At 34.7% G+C, this 19,462-nt stretch overlaps 1 protein-coding gene across 3 annotated transcripts; it reads right to left on the bottom strand.

Annotated features, from left to right (window-relative positions):
* Window positions 1-832: 832 nt before the first annotated feature.
* LOC130052756 (uncharacterized) lies at window positions 833-17,787 on the bottom strand. Of its 3 annotated transcripts, XM_056158671.1 has the most exons (9): window positions 17,276-17,785; window positions 11,332-11,403; window positions 10,311-10,368; window positions 9,537-10,207; window positions 7,373-7,468; window positions 5,372-5,422; window positions 4,968-5,066; window positions 3,227-3,325; window positions 833-2,594 (listed from the first exon to the last, which is right to left on the bottom strand). In XM_056158671.1, exons 4-9 carry the CDS (start codon window positions 10,045-10,047, stop codon window positions 2,479-2,481), a joined length of 972 nt encoding a protein of 323 aa, XP_056014646.1. In that variant the 5' UTR covers window positions 10,048-10,207; window positions 10,311-10,368; window positions 11,332-11,403; window positions 17,276-17,785; the 3' UTR covers window positions 833-2,478. The 3 variants fall into 3 exon arrangements, with proteins under 3 accessions (XP_056014646.1, XP_056014648.1, XP_056014647.1); XM_056158673.1 differs by lacking the exon at window positions 3,227-3,325 and having other exon boundaries at window positions 17,276-17,787; XM_056158672.1 differs by lacking the exons at window positions 11,332-11,403; window positions 17,276-17,785 and having other exon boundaries at window positions 10,311-11,077.
* Between the last annotated feature and the right edge of the window lie 1,675 nt (window positions 17,788-19,462).

Raw genomic sequence — 19,462 nt, 5'->3', positions numbered from 1 at the left:
GTTGAGCAAAACTAAATTTAAATCTAGATTTTTCCTTTAACAGAACCTAGTTTCCTCAGGTTAATCTACATAAGTTGACAGAAAACAAATCATACAGCAACATTTTAACATTTATTGAAACAATCTCCCAGTATTTAAGACATTGCAATTTAAACAGTAACTATGATTTCTCAGAGATGTACATAAAGCATTTTAAGAATTCATGACAACATGATTACATTATTTAAAGTGAAATTTAAATGAGTATCCCCACCTGTAGGTAGGTTACAGCATGTTCATGAAAGGTCCAAGAGGACCTGATGCTCTACTGACATATGCAGAAATAATTAAATTCTTAAAATATACTTAGGCATAGCCTTAACTTTGTTCCTTGGGACTTGTCCACATAAGAATTGGGACAAACTACATCAGGGGATCATTGAGGGCAAGTTTCATCAAAATCCAGCTGGTATCTTAGGAGAAAATGCAATAACATAGTCTTTTGGATGTGACCTCTTACTGGGTCCCTAAGGATGGATTTTTTTTTAGGACCAACTACAACACTAGGGGATCATTCTTGGTCAGTTTCAACAAAATCCAACCAATAACATAGGAGGATGCCATCATTACTTTTTGGGTGTGGTCCCTGATTGGGCTTGTAGGGGTAGGACACCCATGATAATTCATTAGCACCAACTAAAGCACTAGACGATTATTCTGAGTAAGTTTCATCAAATTCCAACTAATAACCTGGGAGATGTGATTTCCCTTACTTGGCCCCTACAGTCAGACACCTATGAAAATTCATAAGGATCAACTAGACCACCAGATGATCAATCTGGGAAAGTTTCTCCAAAATCCAACCAAAAACCTGAGAAAAGATTCAATGACAGACTTATTAAGGGGTTGCCTCTTACTTTGTCAGACTGGGTCAAGAGCCCCATGAAAATTCATAAGGACAAACTACACCACTAGGGGATTATTCTGCGAAAGTTTTATCAAAATCCAGCCAATGACATAGGAGGAGATGCAATAATAATCTTTTTGGGGGATGGCCATTAACTGGGTCAATTCCTATGAAATTCATAAGAACAAATAATCTTCTAGGGGATCAATTTGCATAAGTTTCATCAAAATCGAACCAAATACCTAGGAGTAGGAGATGGGACAACAAACTTGAAGTGCCTAATGGGATCCCTAGAGGTCTGACCCCGATAAAAATTCATTAGGACCAACTACACCATTAGAGGATCATGCTGTATGTTTTATCAACATCCATCCATTGCCTTAGGAGAACTTTTGGGGTGGCCCTTAAATAGGCCCATAGGGAACGGACCCCCATGAAAATTTATATGGTCTAATTAGACCAATAAGGGAAAATTCTGGGTATGTTTCATCAAAACACAACCAAAAACCTAGGAGAAGTTGTGATACCAAACTTTTTAGGGCTTGGCCCCTAAGTGGGAACTGGAGTTCTGACCCCCATAAAAATTTATAAAACCAACTAGACCACTTGGGGATTATTCTGAGTAAGTTTTATCAATATCAACCAATAATGTAGGAAGAGATGCAATAACAATTTTTTAGGGTTCACCCTTACTAAGCCCTTAGGGGTAGGACCACCACGAGAGCTTATTTGAACCAATCACACTAGTCAGGTATCATTCATAGTAAGTTTCCTCAAAATGCAACTTATAACCTAGGAGGAGAGGCAAATAACAAACTTTTTGGGATGTTGCAGTTAACTGGGCCCCTGAGGGTCAGACCCCTATGAAAATTTAAGATCAACTAAACTACTAGGGAATCATTCTAGGTAGGTTTGATCAAAATCCATTCATTACCTCAGGAGATGGTATTACAAGTTTTAAGGGTGTGGCCCCTTATTCGACCCCTAGGGGTCAGAACCCAATAAAATTGGATTTGTACCATCTAGACCACTACCAGCTCATTTTATGAGTTTTATCAAAATCTGTTCCATGCAAAGAACCTTAAGTTTACAGATGGATAGACGACAGGGTATCACATAAGCTCAGTAGAGCTATAAACTGTGAAATATAAGTATTCATTCAGGCCAGTGACCTTGACCTTTTGACCTCAAAGACATAGACCATGTCTCAATTCAAGCTTTAACCCTTATGCTCAAAGAATAAAAAGGAAAGTGACATTCAGAAATCTTGGAAACTAGGGGATCATTCTTGTTCAGTTTCATCAAATTCCAATCAATGACCTAGGAGGAAATGTGATGACTTTTTAAGTCATGGCTCCTTAGGGGTTGAACTCCATAAAATTCATTAGAACCAACTAAATCACTAGGAAATCATTCCGGTAAAGTCTCATGCAAATCTTCTCGTTAACTTAGAAGGAAATGTGATGACAAGAAATGACAACAGATGGACAGACAATAGGGTAATGTATCAGCTTCAACTGTAGATCTAAAATCTGTTTATTGCTTTTACTTTGTTCCTGACATTTTTGTCATGGATGTTGCTGTTTTTGTTCTCACAGTCTGTCATTAAATAGCTTTGTTCTGACTTTGGTGTATTGTTCATGTGCAGTTAAACCTCTGATGCTCTGTAAGTTAGTTGTTGCGAGAAATTGAAGAATGGCCTCTTTGCCTACAAAAGAAACCAAAGATGTCCTATAAACATTTAATTCCAAATTATTTTTAATGAAAACAAGGAATCTGTGAGCCAATGCTCACTAGTGATACTCCGCTCTAAACGTCCAAGTTCTCAGCAAACAGGAAGTTGTCCAATGGATCTGAAAATGCATCCCTAAATACATCATACCTATATAAATCTTCATGCAAAATATCAGTAGCCTGTGATGTATAGTTGCTGAGAAATATGTTACGAAAAATGTTGTATCTGACCACTGCATACGAAAAATTCTAAGTTTTCGGCAAACAGGAAGTAGATGTCCGATGGATCTGAAATTGCATCCCACAATACATCTCATCCATATAAAGCTATGTACAAAATTCTAAGATGTTAAGTTGTATAATTTTTGAGATATGGCAAACAGAAAGGTGTTACAGATGGAATGATGGACAGACGGATGGGATGACACACAAGGGTAAAACAGTATACCCCCTATCCTTGTGGGGGTATAATTAGCCCTTAATCACAACCTTGGTAAACTAAGGGAGATCATAATAAAATTCATTACGATCTTATCTCACAACCTTCATGTAATCATTTCCATTCTATATATATTTACATTACATGTATTCATTACAAATGCTTACTTTGCAGTGGTCTCTCATTTGTGAAGCAGATGGCAGTCTGATATACAAAGTCCCTAAAATGATTTCTTACAATAATGCTATCTTCTCTTGACCATTTCACTACAACAAAAAGTATGATTTTATATTAACTGTAAATTCATTATAATTTGAACACCAAAACGAAATAATGTGTCTTCCAAAATATGAAAGTTATGTCTTTTTAAATGTTGCCATCTAGCTTGTCTAACATTACAAATCTGTTTTATGGCTGTTGGTGGTTGTGTTGATTTTACTGGTGTAAACCAGCAAGAAGCAATAACAGTAAAACACAGTGAGATGGATGGGGCAAAGCTGTATTTCCTTGAGAAGCTTTACTGAAAATAGTTACTTTGGTTTCATTAATATTCCCGGTCATGGAATTCCATGGTTTTCAGTAGGTGCTTCGGTTCAAGCAAAGATGCTTAGATTCTAGGATATTTGAATTCATGGATGAATGTTTTATATTTAACATATATAGGTAATTATAACATTTCGTTGAACATTTGAATTCATGTATGAAGTCAACAACAAAATCCACGAAAATTGATGATCGACAAAAAATGATGAAACTACAGTAAGTCTTTCTGAGAAGACAATTTGTTTGTTTCCCTACTGCTCATCTCCTCAAGAATTCCTTGTACTGACCCATAATACAATTATCATTCACTTTAACAATGATTATTAAAATCTAACAATTCAAGGACAGTAACTTTGAAAAGACAAATACCATCAACTTTACAACAATTTTGACCTTCATCTTTGCTCAATATACTTTTGCACTAAATGTAAATCCAACATATCACATTCTGATATTTCATCTGAAGTTAAAAGTGGTGGAATTAAAATTTTCAAGGGCAGTATTTCTAGCATAATATGTCATCAAAGTCAAACTTGTCCTCTGTATTTGCTTTGTTTTTATGAGATTATTGATTGTTTATCTCCACACTCAACAATTTTTCACCTACATGTATATAATGGCATCCATGTTTTTATTGGTATTCTCACATAATGTCATCTATGTTAAATATATCCATGTTCTAATTTAAATGAAGGTGTGATGCCTTATTTACACATTTAATAAAGTGCACCGCCACGGCACATGATACGCCCGTCACATATTGTTAACAGTATAGATTGTACCCATTAAAACATTCTTTTTTTATATCACCTTAATTAAATGTCACAGTGACCTTAAAGTAGGATGCGACACACCTTCTACCTAAGATGCATTAGTTGACCAATTTTGGTGATTCTAGGTCTAATAGTTTTCAAGTTATGAGCCGGACAAGTTTTTGCCATATATGGCCATATCTTCTTAATGAAAAGTCACAGTGACCTGGTTTTAATGTGCGACACACCTTCTACCCAAGATGTATCTACAGACAAAGTTTGATGATTCTAGGCCTTGTAATATTTACATGTAAGTTACGGGTCGGACACGAAAAAGCTAACAGACGGACGGACATGAACGCCATACCAAATACGTCCCGTCTTAAGACGGGCGTATAAAAATGTTAACTGCAGTTGTACTCAAGCCAGAGACCTTGCCCTTTGAGAAGCAGTAACAAAAGTAATACAGTTCTGGATGAATGGACAGTTAAAAGATGACAGAACATGGAATGACACCTCAATGGCTTCGGTTTACAAGCAAAAGTTGATTAAATTGCATAATCCAATTGTTTAAGAACAGTAGAGCAAATATAATATGAAACTTAATTCTTGCCTGAGCATTTTCTAGATGTCCTAGGAACATTCTTTTGAACTGATTCCACCTGTTCATCATCACCGTTAGTATCTTCTTCATTAACATAACAAGTTTCCTCTAAAATTGAATGGAATTCATCAGTAGTCTACTTATTCATTAGGAAATTAAGAAGTCAGTAAATTGTAAAAGGCAATATTTCCGGAAATGTAACTTAGAATGTTATGTAGATCAATACCCAAAATGAGGTAAAAAGAAATGATCAAGAGAGAAAAACAGATGACTCAAATATCTGAGAATACAGTTTTTACAATCCTTGTGTTCAAGTTTCAAAGTTTCATCACATTAAAACAGAGCTTATTAAACATCTTCATGTTAAAGCACTGATTAAATTATTCGAAAGAACAATGAAAGCATAACTATACCTGGAAGCATTGCAGAACATTGAATACCATTTAGGGACTCCTGAACAGAACCTGAAATATATTTAAATATGCATTACAGACTACAGGTATAGACGTTAAGGTTAGGGTTGGTTTCAAGAAATACTAAAATTGGCCAAAATGGCATGGTTGATTTAATACATTATTCACTGACATAAAATGAAATATTTTAGGCCATGCCTTTAGATATCATGCTGGGAAAATTACAAAGATATGAACATGTAGCACACTTCTAAAGTGCCACATGCAGATTTTCTTCGTGTTCATTACAACTGTACATGGTCTGAAGAATATCAAATAAAAGCTGTGAGAGGAGTTAATAACATTGTGCAGGTACCATTTATACAAAACATACTGAGAAAAATACAAAGTTCAACTACATGTAAACTTTTCCAAAAAATGTCTGAACACTTCCTAAAAATCACATACATATCTTCAATGTGTTCATTACAACTGTACAAGCAAGGTCTGAACAATGTGAAGTAAATGCTATGAGAGGAGTCAATTTTACAAAGTAGGTACTGTCTATTCAAAACAAGTTGTGAAAGTGACAAAGTTCAACTAAATGTAAATTTTGGAAAAATGTCAGAGCGCTTCCAAAAAGTCAAAAATACATCTTTAATGTCTCCATACAATTGTACAAAGTTTGAAGGATGTCAAGTTAGAGGTGCCATGAGATGATTTGATTACACAAAGTACATTGCATGCACAATTGGTCTGCTCAGCCAGCTGATCACCTGGCATTCACCATACTTCAAAGCTGAATGCAGGTTCTGCAACCCGGCCAAACATTCAACATCATAAGGAGATTAAATTAGTTGTAAAATACACTCAAAATCTATTTGATCATCATTTTTGTATCATGCTACAAAAGCAAAACTTCTTCCTAGCAAAAATTTGAGCGAAGCATGAATGAATTTATGCTAAATCCTAAAATTGCTCCTGCAAAAGCTGTGTGTCCTCCAATTACCACTTTACTGTGAAAGAAATGAAGTGTAATTGTTAGGAAGTATCACTAAGTCTCAAATACAACCTTCAGATTTAAAAGCCAGTGCCCTACCAAAAAAAAAAGTTTGAACCCACTAGCTAGTATTAATAGGTGCCCCGATATACTTAAACCTAAGTACCACATCGGCCAAATCTACTAAAATTAATTCAATTTGCAACATCTGCACTAGTTGTTGATGCATTTATGGTTACCTCACATATTCTTAAATTCTTTACTGTTAATTTTTTTTTTGCTTCTCATGCAAAAAAATGTTAAAATCCAAGTTTGGAAGTGCAAGGATGATCATGTTGCTTTTTGTGCCCTCAAGTGAAGATAGCATAGTCATGTGGGATGCTTTATTTTATGGGAAAATGCCATATTCACATCTGCAAGAGACATCTTTTACTGTCTTACCATACATTGATGACACCTTTTTTCATTACCTGATATTGTTTGTTTGTTTTTTTTTGCCACACTCAACAATTTTCCATCATACAATGGTGTCCAGTTTTTATTGGTGGAGGATAGAACCAGTAACAATATACTTGAATCTCATGGTCACTTATATGCCCCGTGCATAATATCAAATCATTCTCTCCAGTGCTTTATGACAAGATGATTTTTTAAGAATGGTACCTTTTTAACCATTTGGGCCCATAAGCACAGAACCCTGTGCCTAGGGGCACCATTTGAACACACTTGAATCCCCATCGCGCAATGATACGTTTTGCCAAGTTTGGTTGAAATTGGCCTGGAGAAGAAATTGAAAATGTGGAAAGTTTACCGACTGACGGATGACAGACAAACTAATCAAAAAATCTCACATGAGCTTTCAGCTATAGTGAGTTAAAAATGAAATGGAGCCATATCATTTGGGTGGATTAACATACATGTATCATGAATCAAACCGAAACTTCTGTATCACAATTTATAACACCATGGTATATTGTTGTACTCCTTTTGCTGGGGGAGACATAATTGATTAACAGCTTTACCTGACTTGTTCCTTTGGTTGCTGCAGCTACTGCTTCCCTCATAGTCACCCTGTCCATTTTCATCATTTTCTGTGTTTCCATTACATGTATGTTCCACTGAAAAAGAGTACAAAATGATACAATGCCAACTCATGGTAAGGAATGAACGGTCATGAGTAAAATAAAAATAGGTTCTCCAAACTTGCAGATTAACCCTCAGCATTTTGACATATTGACACAAAAAGGCTAATCTACCATATCTGATTAACATCCTACCAAGTTTCAATAATCTTCTAAATTTAAGACTTTTTTATATTTTCAGTACATGTAACAGTGACCTCCCCAAAGGTCAAATTCACATTTTGACCCCAACATCTACCTTATCTGAGTAAACATCCTGAGAAAGTTCAATGATCCATCTTCTATAGTTTAGGAGATAGCTAATTTGCTATTTTTAGTAAACAAATTTGTTATTTTTAATAATAGTGATCTCTCCAAAGGTCAAATTTACATTTTAACCCCAAAAAACAAATATAAACTATATCAGTAAAGATCCTACCAAGTTTCAATGATCCATCTCCTATACTTAAGATTTTTCTATTTTAATTTACATTGACCTCCCCAAAGGTCAAATTGATACTTTGACCCCAAAAGGCATATCTACTCTCTCTGAGTAAACATCCTACCAAAGTTCAATGATCCATCTTTTATAGTTTAGGAAATATTTTCCTAAAACAATTTTGCTATTTTAAGTTATAGTAACCTCCCCAAATGTCAACCTGACATTTGACCCTGAAATGCACATCTACCCTATGTAAGTGAACATCCTAGTAAGATTCAGTGGTCTTACTCCAAAATCAAAGGATGTATGGCCTGGAAACAATAGTCTAATGCACACACACACAAACACTAATACACTCCCATCTGACTTTGTGTTGACAATACCCTTAGGCCAAAATTGGCAGAGGGGTAAAAAATTAAGAAATCTAACTGCAAAGATAGTATTAGATATGTCCAAGTGACACCATTGCCCCACTTCAGCAGAAAAATTGGAAATTTACAATTTGTAACTACCTATAATACAGCTATATATAAACAAGAGGCCAATGGCCTACAATGCTCACCTAAACATAAAAGTTGCTAGAAAGCTTTATGCAATATACCAAGTCATTCTGCTCAGTACTTCCACTAAAGACAATTTATATCTTTTCCAGTATAAGACTTTGTTAAACTTTCATCCACTTGCAGGCCCTTAACATGCTTAAGTCAATGGATTGATTTCCCTTGAATAATTTGACTCCTCTTGTTGCTGGGAAGTTCATGCAAAATATCTAATCATTCTGCTTAGTACATGTACTTTCACAGAAGAACATTTTTATATCTTTTACTGTATAGGGGCCTCCATGTCAAAGTGGTTATGGGATCACATTTTTAATCATGAGGCTTCTCATGTCCAGTCTTATTAGTACTTTCGCAGAATATTTTTTTTTATATCTTTACCTATATAAGCATATGTTTAACTTTGAACCTACCCCCATGGGTAAAATTTGAAACCACCACCCCATCCCCACCCATCCCCTTATGGGCAGTCGACAAGTTGACAAACCAATATCACTTTAACAATTTTTGTTGCTAGGAAGCTTCATGCAAAATATCAAGTGGTTCTGCCATGTACTTTCACAATTTTTTTAATCTTATTTCCTATATAAGCCTACGTCAAACTTTGAACCCCCTATATGGGCCCCCAAAGTTTGCAGATCGTTTTCTCTTGAATGAACTTGAATCTCATGGTCCTTTAGATGTCCCATGCATAAAATCTTATCATTCTTTCCAGTGCCTTCTGAAAAGAAGATTTTTTCAGAAATGGTACATTTTCACCCTTTTTGGCCCTTAAGTACAGAACCCTAGGTGCCAAGAGCACCATTTGAACAAATTTGAATCCCCACCGCGCAATAATGTTTCCTGCCATGTTTGGTTGAAATTTGCCTAGCAATTTCAGAGAAGAAGTCTAACACTTAAAAAATTTACGAAGGACAGACAACGGAAAAATTGTGATCAGAAAAGCTCACATAAAACTGCTGTTCCACGTGAGATAAAATGGTCCATAATACTGAATTTTCTATGAAATGACAAAGCAATCAATTCATGGCTTAGGTGAAGTCAAGTAATGAGTAATAATATATACCTCCATCAATGGTTGTCAGCATTTTCCCCATCACACGTGCTGTTCTAACTGCAGGGGGACATTGGTAATTTTCTCTGTTTATATTTTCTTCGTGCCCCATGTACTCTAGGATAACTTTCCTGTCCTCTGGTTTCATCTCCAAACTGGCATAGATTGACGACAATCTATGTCTTATCTTGGTTGCTGTTACAGGAATGCTGATCTCAGCCCTTTCACTAACTTCTGCTACAGCATGCCATCCAGAACAATGTGAAAATCCATTTTTTGTTGCAAACAAGAAGGGATTTTCTTTTCTTATGCCAAAATCCCGTCTATCATTGCTTATCCTGTCTATTGCTTGGATAAGGTCAACAGGAATCAGCACAGGTACATATTTTCTGCCCTTTCCTTTCAAGTAGGCCATCTTGAAATTGTCTACAAGATATTGTTCTGCTGGATCAGAAATTTTTTCTACTTCATCCTCTTGAATCCAAACACCTTTCTTTGCATCTTCCCATTCGTTTGTAAGCATCCTTGATGCTTCCTCACCTCTTCTTGCATTGAATAGTGTAAGTCTTGCAACGACAAGACTTCTAAGCCAAACATAACTCTTAAGTGTATAGTTCTGCAGAATGCATGAAATCTCTGCTGATATGTATGCTTTTAGTTTCCTAAGATCTTCACCTGTACAACTAAAAATCATCTATAAATTATGAACATGACAGATGTACATCTTTTTGCAAAAATAATTTGGTATTTAAGGGGTGGAACATAAAGAAAAGAGAAACTTATTACCCATGAGCTGTCTCAGAATGCAAATGTCTGATTGATGAGATTGGACACTGGAGTGGCACTGAAATTGAAAAAAAAAATTATACAAAAATTAAGAGTTGGCATTTTGATAATTTTCCATCCACTACATGTCCTTACATATTCAGTGTTACATGTGATGTGTATATTAAAAGCAAACAATACTGTCTATTTTTTTTGGTATAAATGATGTGTAGAAGTCAGCTTCATGTATAACTATCTTCTACTGCAAGACTGGGGCAATATATTAAGTTGCCATGAAAATTTAGTGGGTAAAACAGATGTTTGCCATATGATAATGCTCCCTGAATTTACTAAAATAGGAAGTTAACTCAGTATGCATTATGGTATAATTCCTTAACCAACATTTACACTTAATGTTGAAAATATTCTATATGTACTAGTAACATTAAATCACTTTCATATACCTAACAATACGGGAGACAACTTTTCTACATATCTAAAATTAGGGAGACTAATCTTATATGTACATTAGGGAGACCAATATTATATATATACACCAAACATTAGGGGGACCAAATTTATATAAATATATATAATATTAGGGAGAGCAATATTATATATATACACCAAACATTAGGGGGACCAATTTTATATAAATATACATAACATTATCGAGACCAATTTTACATATATATACCAACCATTAGAGAGATAAATTTTACAAAATGTTATATTAGAAAGACCAATTTCATATAAATCTTACATTGGGGATAATTTCTACCAAGTTTCATAAATTCAATCCAGTCATGTGTAAGACAAAGACATAAATGTGTGATCTAATTAAAGACAGACATAGACAGATGGAGGTATAACACCATACAATAATACTTCCCCGTTTTTCAATTTGGTGTATAAAAATTCTATGTGTGTAGTATGAAACAAATTGCCCAGCTTCTACCATATCTAAAGAGAAAATTTATTGAACTCAGGACAGTAATTCAAAGAAGCATCAATTGAGATTAAATACAGCTAATATTCATACCTATTTCAGGTATGTTGGAATCTTCAACAATGTCTGACAGACATGATGGATAGGGTAGTTGAAATTCCAAATCTTCAATACATGAAAAACAAGATACAGTATGTCAAATGTATAGTACATATTTCATTAATTTCTAATGAAGACGCTGTTAATTGTGACACAGTGTGAGAATTTAGTAGTAGACCTATAGACCGAGTATATGCCAAATGGATCAGGTCTATACCACTTGTGATTAAGCTAGACTATATTTGTCTTAGTATGGCATATTTAATTCATTTCTCCTGAATTTGTCTCAGTTAAAATAGTATTGCATTTTAGGGAGTTATTCTATATTGCTTTTCTGATGGATATTTATTGTTTAAAATAATTTTAAAGACATTGGATGTAATTGTATTGAGTAGGAAGTAAACACATTTTGCTTTTCACATCAGGTCTATAACAAAATATTGTAGGTCTATGCCACAAGTATTTGGCATAGACCGATTGTCTATGCTACTGGGAAAGTTAAATTCTCAGACTGCTGACACTCTCTAGAAAAAAAACAAAAATATTTTCATGAAAACAAATACATAAAAAATTACAGGTTTGAATAGCACACCTGAACACACCAAACAATTAAAAGAGGCCCATGAGCTTAAAATAGCTCACTTCAAATTTGAACTTTTATAGGAGTGACCTCAGAGAATGATTCATGTACAAAACTAAATGAAACTAAAATCCATTTGATCCTATGATTGGGACAACTTGCTTATTTTATATTCGAAAAAACAAACTATAATTCAATTATTTATGCACTTGCTTACTGAACTCTTCGGCTAAATGTTCACACACTGTACTTATTTTTTCACGAATTTCATTTTCAACGCTTTTGGTTTGGCACCATGGAGTATCGAACCCTCTCCTCCAGCACAAGAAAAATAGTAATTTTAAGGCTCAGAATTTCAGAGTTTAGGGGCTACAGATCCCTCAAGAAAGGGGCTAGCAATTTCCAATACTTTCAGATGATGTAACTTCTCATTTCTAACAACTTATCCATTTATGTCAACTTAAATATTTCTAGTTAAAAAGTTATATAGAGAGAAAACTGTGATTTTGATGCTACAAAATTACCCCTTGCATTCATTCCCTACTGAGCATTTTTCTGGGACCAGATAGAATATGTTTGATACAGCATCAGCAAAAGTACATACATTTTCCTACATAATGAAAAATATCACGACTTTTTAGCATGAATGGTAACAGAGATATTGTGCGGACAAAACTGGTGATGAAAATCAAAAGAAGAGGCCCATGGGCCACAACGCTCACCTGAAACTTGTTGATTTTTTTAAAATACATTTTCCTATATCAGCCTATGTTAAACTTTTACCCCCTTTACGCCCCCTAGGTCAATCGACAGACCAATTTCCCTTTAACAAACTTGATTTTTGTTGTTGCTAGGAAGCTTCATGCATAATATCAAGTCATTCTGCCATGTATTTTTACAGAAAAAGATTTTTTCGTATTATTTTCTATATAAGTCCATGTCAAACTTTGAACCCCCTTTATGGGCCCCTAAGTCGGCCGATCAATTTCTCTTGAACAAATGTAAATCTTGTGGTCCCCAAGATGCTTCATGCATAATATCAAATCATTCTCTCCAGTGCCTTCTGACAAGAAGATTTTTTAAGAAATGGTACATTTTCACCTTTTTTGGCCCCTAAGTACAAAACCCTAGGGGTCAGGGGCACCATTTGAACAATTTTGAATCCCCATCCCGCAATGATACTTCCTGCCAAGTTTGGTTGAAATTGGCCCAGCAGTTTCAGAGAAGAAGTCGAAAATGTGAAAAGTTTACAGACGGACGGACGGATGTCAGACAAAATGTGATCAGAATAGCTCACTTGAGCTTTCAGCTCAGGTGAGCTAAAAAAGGGGTATAACTCTAGAAGGAAAAGGAATCTTTAAAAATTGAGAAAAATTATCAACAACAATTTTTTGGAAGTAATACTCTCTGAAAATTTGAGATAAATCCTTTCAGCCTTTTCGAGTTATGGCTCCGACAAAAAACACTTCGTCGAAGAAGAAAAATAACAAGAAAAATCTACAGAATCAATATAAGGTCACCCGACCTAAAGTCGAATGACCTTGATAAAAGAACTGGGCACAATAACAATATGTCTCCCTTCAATGAAGGGGAGACATAATTATTTCATTTAAAGAAAAAACTTTAAAAAAAAGAACATGCATTTAACTAATAAAAAAAAAAGAACGTGCATTAAACTAAGCAATGAAGTAGAAATAAAAATTCAAGCTTCAAGAAAGAGAGAAGATTTTAAGCCATGTTCCCAGCTCTTGCAAGGTAGAACCTATTTGGACATCACCTCCTTTTTTTCATTTACACTACACTTTCAGAAGTCTGGGGCAGTATTAATAACTCTATTACCACTTCCTTGAAGCTTGAAGTATAAATAAGAAATATTGGCCATAGTCATTATGAATCCATACCCATACTCAGGGGTCTAGAATTGTGCTTTCCCATTGCCTGGGGTGAGTGAAAAATTGATTTGGGAAAGTGAGATATTAGTATAGACTTGCCTGTGGAATTATTTCTCATCAACAAACTTAAATCATGGAAATGCAAGGACCTCGTTAACAGCACCTCTTTTATAACAATGGTATCCCCATATTTCATGCCATGTTGAAACTGGCCCATCAATTTCAGATCAGTTGAAACTGTGATAAGTTGTTTAATGAAGGACAGACAGACAAGTTAAATTTGATGTAGAAGAGTTCTTGAAAACCACCGGACCTCTAGTCTTGACTGGTAAGTTTTCATAGGATCTGGCAAAATTCTGATAATTGTTGGTCCTATTGTCCGACAAAAAATGCAGACAAATATTTGTTATTCTTACGATAGTTTCAACATGAGATAGAAAATTCCTGTGAATTTTTATTCCATTATTGTAACAGTATGTTAATATCACAAGAAGATATATTAACATCTCTCATTGGCGCAGTATTCTGCTGGGATTTAATATATATTCTTTTTCTCTCCACGTGAAAATATTAAAGGCACACCATTAAATTATGCCCGGATGTCACAGGTTACTCTCTAACATTTTCTTTAAAATTATTTTATTTGGCATTCCCGAATGATACAATATCTTTAGGATTTTTTTTGGTTTCTTTGAAGAGAAATAAATGTGTAATTGTACTAGGCAAACAAATTAAGACCTGGAATTTCACGAGTTTCACGTAATTCCAGAGATTGTACTCGTCATGCGCTGACCACCTACATCATGTAAATGTATGTTATTTTTAGTGGAAATGCAACACCTCTGATTGATTGCATATCATGCCCTTAACTGTTGATTACCTAATTTTAAAAAAATTTGTCATACCATTACCAAGTTAAACAGATAACTTTGTAATTACACAAACACTAGTGATCTAAAGCTTCCTAGTCGAAAGCGGCCATCCGTATTATGATTGATGCCAATAAAGCTATATGGTAAAATTTCTGGAAAAAACAAAGATTTAAAACTCAACATGACAGCATACATGAACTAATATTTTGCCATTTTTAAAAACTAACATTTTTATAATCTGCATCATCTGAAAAGTACCATTTTTTCCTACCTGAATAAAATGAAGTTAGGATAATAATTTATGTGTATGTCAGCTACAAGACGAATACCACCACCCCCACCCCCACACACAAAAAGTGTATAATGTTATTATACACTGTGTACTTTTTTAGGACAAATAACAGTGGGTCCTGCAAGATGTTGTTGATAGGTCCTGTAACAATTTCATACTAGCAGGACCTGTTGTCCGGCTAATTGGTAGAAGTTTTCAAGAACTCTGATGTAGATCAGAAAAAGATTATTTGTGATAAAAAAAAAATGAACAATGCAATTTCTCAGTTACACTTATTAATTAAATTTGACATGTACAAGTATGTTCATAATGACTATGAAAACGAAAACAAATAATTCTTCCCTTTACCATAATCATATTCATCCCTAGTAACTCTCTGAAAATTCAGAATGATAGAAGATTCTTTAAAAAATTATAAAGCCCCCTAGGAGAGCAAGGAAAATCCATGACTTCTTATTACTTGACCACCCATAAAAATATACAGTGGAGCCTCAGTAATTCGGACGCCATTAATCCAGACGCTTCACCTTCCGGACGATTTTTCTAGGGAACAGAATTTTTATACATTATTTTGCATCATTAATCCGGAAATTTGCGTTCCAGATCCGGACGGTCACTTTTTACTACAAAACGTTATAATGCAAAGAAAATCGTACCGTTAATCCGGACGGTAATTTTGTTTAGGGAAGGTCTGTGTCGGACAAGTTTAGCAAGGCGTAAATTATAAAGAAAACAAGCCAACTGTCTAATTGAAGTGATTACCTGTACCCTGTCAACACCTCCCTCCAATTAGGTGGTGTGTAATGATAAGTCCGTTAGATAGCACGTGCCGATCGAGACATTGTATTGCCAATTTTCGCACATAAGATCTTTATTGCGTGTAGTGTTGAATTTTGTAAATAAATCTGTAGCATATCGTTTTATAGTCTTGATCAATACCCTAATAGTATTAATAAATTAAACATCATGCCGTAATGATATTTTTTAACTGCTACACATATCAGTTGTACTGATTCGTAAATTGATATCGGCTTATTCAAATCTAAAGAGTGTAGATTATACTTCTAGATTCTGGATTTGATACTGTTGATTGGCGTGAAATATACATGTATGTTCATGCACATATATATGTAGTAAGTTTTTAATGTTTAGAATGTCACGCATGGAGAATGTACCTGTGTACGATTGATTCTTGTTACGATGTTGAAGAGCTTTATTGCTTTCGAATTTTTAAACTCTGGGTAGAAGTGAGAAAATTACCATTTTAAGGAAAATGACAATTAAATTCTGTATGTACCTGTAATGTTTGTTTCACCCGAGTTTTGTTCCGTTATTATTGCATCATGAAAATAATAGGTGCGCGTGACTAGATCAAAGCAGTAGTAGGTCTTGATATTACGAGCTTAAATGATTTTGTTCTCCCGATATTGTCTTGGATAATTATAGAATAAGAAATATAAACTCTGGCAGATTGAATTTTGGTTAAAGAATGTTGTCAACTGACATGATAATCACGAAATTCTTATATCAACTTTGGACGATGAAGATTGTTTTAACAGACCGCCGAACCCGTGAATCGTGACAGATGGAAATTACCGGCCTCTTTAAGAAGTAAAAGTGTGATGAAATGTTTGAAGTGTAAATGATTATGTTAGTTACTAATGATTTATTTACTTATAGTTACATAAAGTGCTTCGTTATTTGTTTTAGTGCATACGGTACACAGTTTTGTATATTTATTTGTAGGGATCATATGTATGTACAATGTAAGCACAGACAAATACTCTGAACACGTACATTAAATTTTAGTGCTTTGAAATACATGTAAATGTTAACATTATCATAATTTATTTACTAATGCAAATGGTTAAATCCAATGATAGAATATGTTTAATTCACTATGCATCAATAAAGTAGGCACATATCGGTTACTTATGCAAAGCTAGAAAATATGCGATTCAATTATCCGGACGCTTCATTTATCCGGACGATTTTGCTGGGAACCAAAGTGTCCGGATTAACGAGGCTCCACTGTATATCATTTCCTTCCATGGGATGAGAAAAGCCATAAACTTCAAGTATAGGTTGAGAGGTGAAAAACTCAAAATACAATGTAAACTGAAACTATTCATCTTCATGGTTATCAAATTTCAAATTTGTATTAATGCCTCAATTCAAGGGTAAATCATTATATAACTTTATATCTAAAGAAATTTAATCCAGTTCATTGAACATTTGATATCGTGGATCAAGTCAATCACAGTAGATTGAGAAATTATTATGCTTTCTTCAATATCTGTACCTTATTTCTCCACCAGAGATTCTGAGTATCTCCATAGTTATACAGTATTTCTTCTTTCTCTTGAATATCTCTGACAGCAAACAAGCATAGACAAGGCCTCTCAAAAGTCAAAAGTTTCATGACAGCATTAGCCATCTTGTTCCCATCATTGACATACTGGCATATATGATCTTGAGTTGATGAAGCATCAATACTGAAAATAACAAATAGATGTATCTCAAAGTGGTAGCAAGTCAGCAGAAATGGCAAAGTTATGAGATTAACCTATATTTTGACTAAAATTGAAAGTGGTAAGGGTTGTAACTCTTTAAAAAAAATTAAAAACAATGGACCATAATGCCCCTCCTCCATGTGCATCTTCATATCATGCCTTTACGTTTTACAAAGTTTCAAAACATTTTCCCTCAAACCATTGAAGAGGAGTTGCGATGAAAAAATTAATCTACTATTCTGGAGATATTCTAAGTGTCAAGGGCTGTAAACTCTGTAAAAAAAAAAAACAATGGAAAATATAGGTGGCGGTGACCTACTTTTGGTATAGAAAGAAACAAGGCACACAAAATTTTGCCTTAAAAGGGCACACGTTATGCAATTTTCGGATTTTTAGGGCACTTTGTTATCGTAATTATTTGATTTTAAAGGCAACAATATTTAGTAATATATATAACTTTGCAATACATCCTACATGTATATACTTTCTCTTTTTGAGAAAGTGTTATATGCATCTTCATGTACTTGCCTTGCAAAAAAAATTACACAGATTCAGAAAAAACAATATTTAATATACTAGTATATAGGGGGGAGGGGGGCATTATTTCATAACTTCAGGTCATGTAAAATTTCCTCAATTTAAATTTCATACAATGAACTTAACTCGTTGTATCTTTCTTTTTTCGTTAGAGACGACCAGTGGTCTAATGTAGTTTTAAGATTACTTTTACCAAAAAGAAATAAATGGCGCTCTGTTGTCGATAGGTTTGAATGAGAAAAAGGGCATGGCGCCGGAAAAAAAGGACATGGCATCAGGAAAAGGGCATGACACCGCGCCATGCTAAATTGCTTTAGATTGAACACTATGGTATATTACACAATATACCTACTCATGTACCAAATATGAATATCCTGATTGAACTAGTTGAGGAGATATTTCCCAAAAACCCAATTTCTTTAATTGGTTAAGGTCAAAATACAAAAGGCAGTGACCTAATTTTGGTATGTGACAGAGTATTACATGTAACAAAGTATGTACACAGCATGAACATCCTGCACAAAATAGTTGAGGAAAAATAAACCAACAAGAGCAACGCCAATGTGGCATAATACGCCCGTAGATTTTGCTCAAGGAAAACATATTTTAGTGGGATTCATATTTTAGTGAAGTTAGCACTGTCCTCTGTGAGCTAATTCATTATTATGCTTGTAGAAATGGATATCAAGATATAAAGAGGGATAGCCTTAGAACCTTGACCTCTGACTTTGAAAAACAATAGGCACCTTCCTCTCATCATGATGATCAAATATACCAAGTTATAATATCCTGGAGCTTACGGTTTGGTTTGTATCCTGCCCACAAGGTTTTCCTATAAAGTGATACTACGACCTTGACCTTGAAAAACAATAGGCATCTTCCTCTCATCATGGTGATCAAATATACAAGTTATAATATCCTGGAGCTTACGGTTCGGTTTGTATCCTGCCCACAAGGTTTTCCTAAAAAGTGATACTACGACCTTGACCTTTGACCTTGAAAAACAATAGGTATCTTCCTCTCATCATGGTGATCAAATGTACCAAGTTGTAAAGTCCTAGGGCTTATGGTTCAGTCTGTATCCTGCCCACAAGGTCCGGACAGACAGATGGACGACGCCATACCATAATACGTCCCGTCTTCGACGGGCGTATAAAAAACTATCAGGCAGACACGCAATAAGCAAGTAGGCACACACGCTGACAGACAGTCAGGCACAAAGCAAATACATGTACAGGTATCACATTACCCCGACTTTGTCAAGTCCGGTACAAAAAACTATTTCAATTATGCATTAACCAAATAAAGATCAATAATGTTCTTACATGTACATGTCGTTTAATTTAGAAAACAACAATGAGCTTTGCAAACTGAAAACAAAACACTTTCTGATGTCTACCATCATTCATGTATAAAACTTACCACATACTTTTTCCTTT

The sequence above is a fragment of the Ostrea edulis genome, chromosome 3, assembly GCF_947568905.1.
Source record: "Ostrea edulis chromosome 3, xbOstEdul1.1, whole genome shotgun sequence".
NCBI classification, from domain to species: Eukaryota; Metazoa; Mollusca; class Bivalvia; order Ostreida; family Ostreidae; genus Ostrea; species Ostrea edulis.
Note: the sequence above shows the minus strand (reverse complement) of the source record. Positions and strands in the feature narration are given on the sequence as shown.

Coding starts and splice junctions, on each gene's coding strand:
- LOC130052756 (XM_056158671.1), bottom strand. CDS start 10,047: ATGCTTACAAACGAATGGGAAGATGCAAAGAAAGGTGTTTGGATTCAA. Junction 5,067..5,371: donor ATGTTCTGCAATGCTTCCAG/GTATAGTTATGC, acceptor ATTCAATTTTAG/AGGAAACTTGTTATGTTAAT. Junction 3,326..4,967: donor GACATCTAGAAAATGCTCAG/GCAAGAATTAAG, acceptor TTTTTGTTGTAG/TGAAATGGTCAAGAGAAGAT.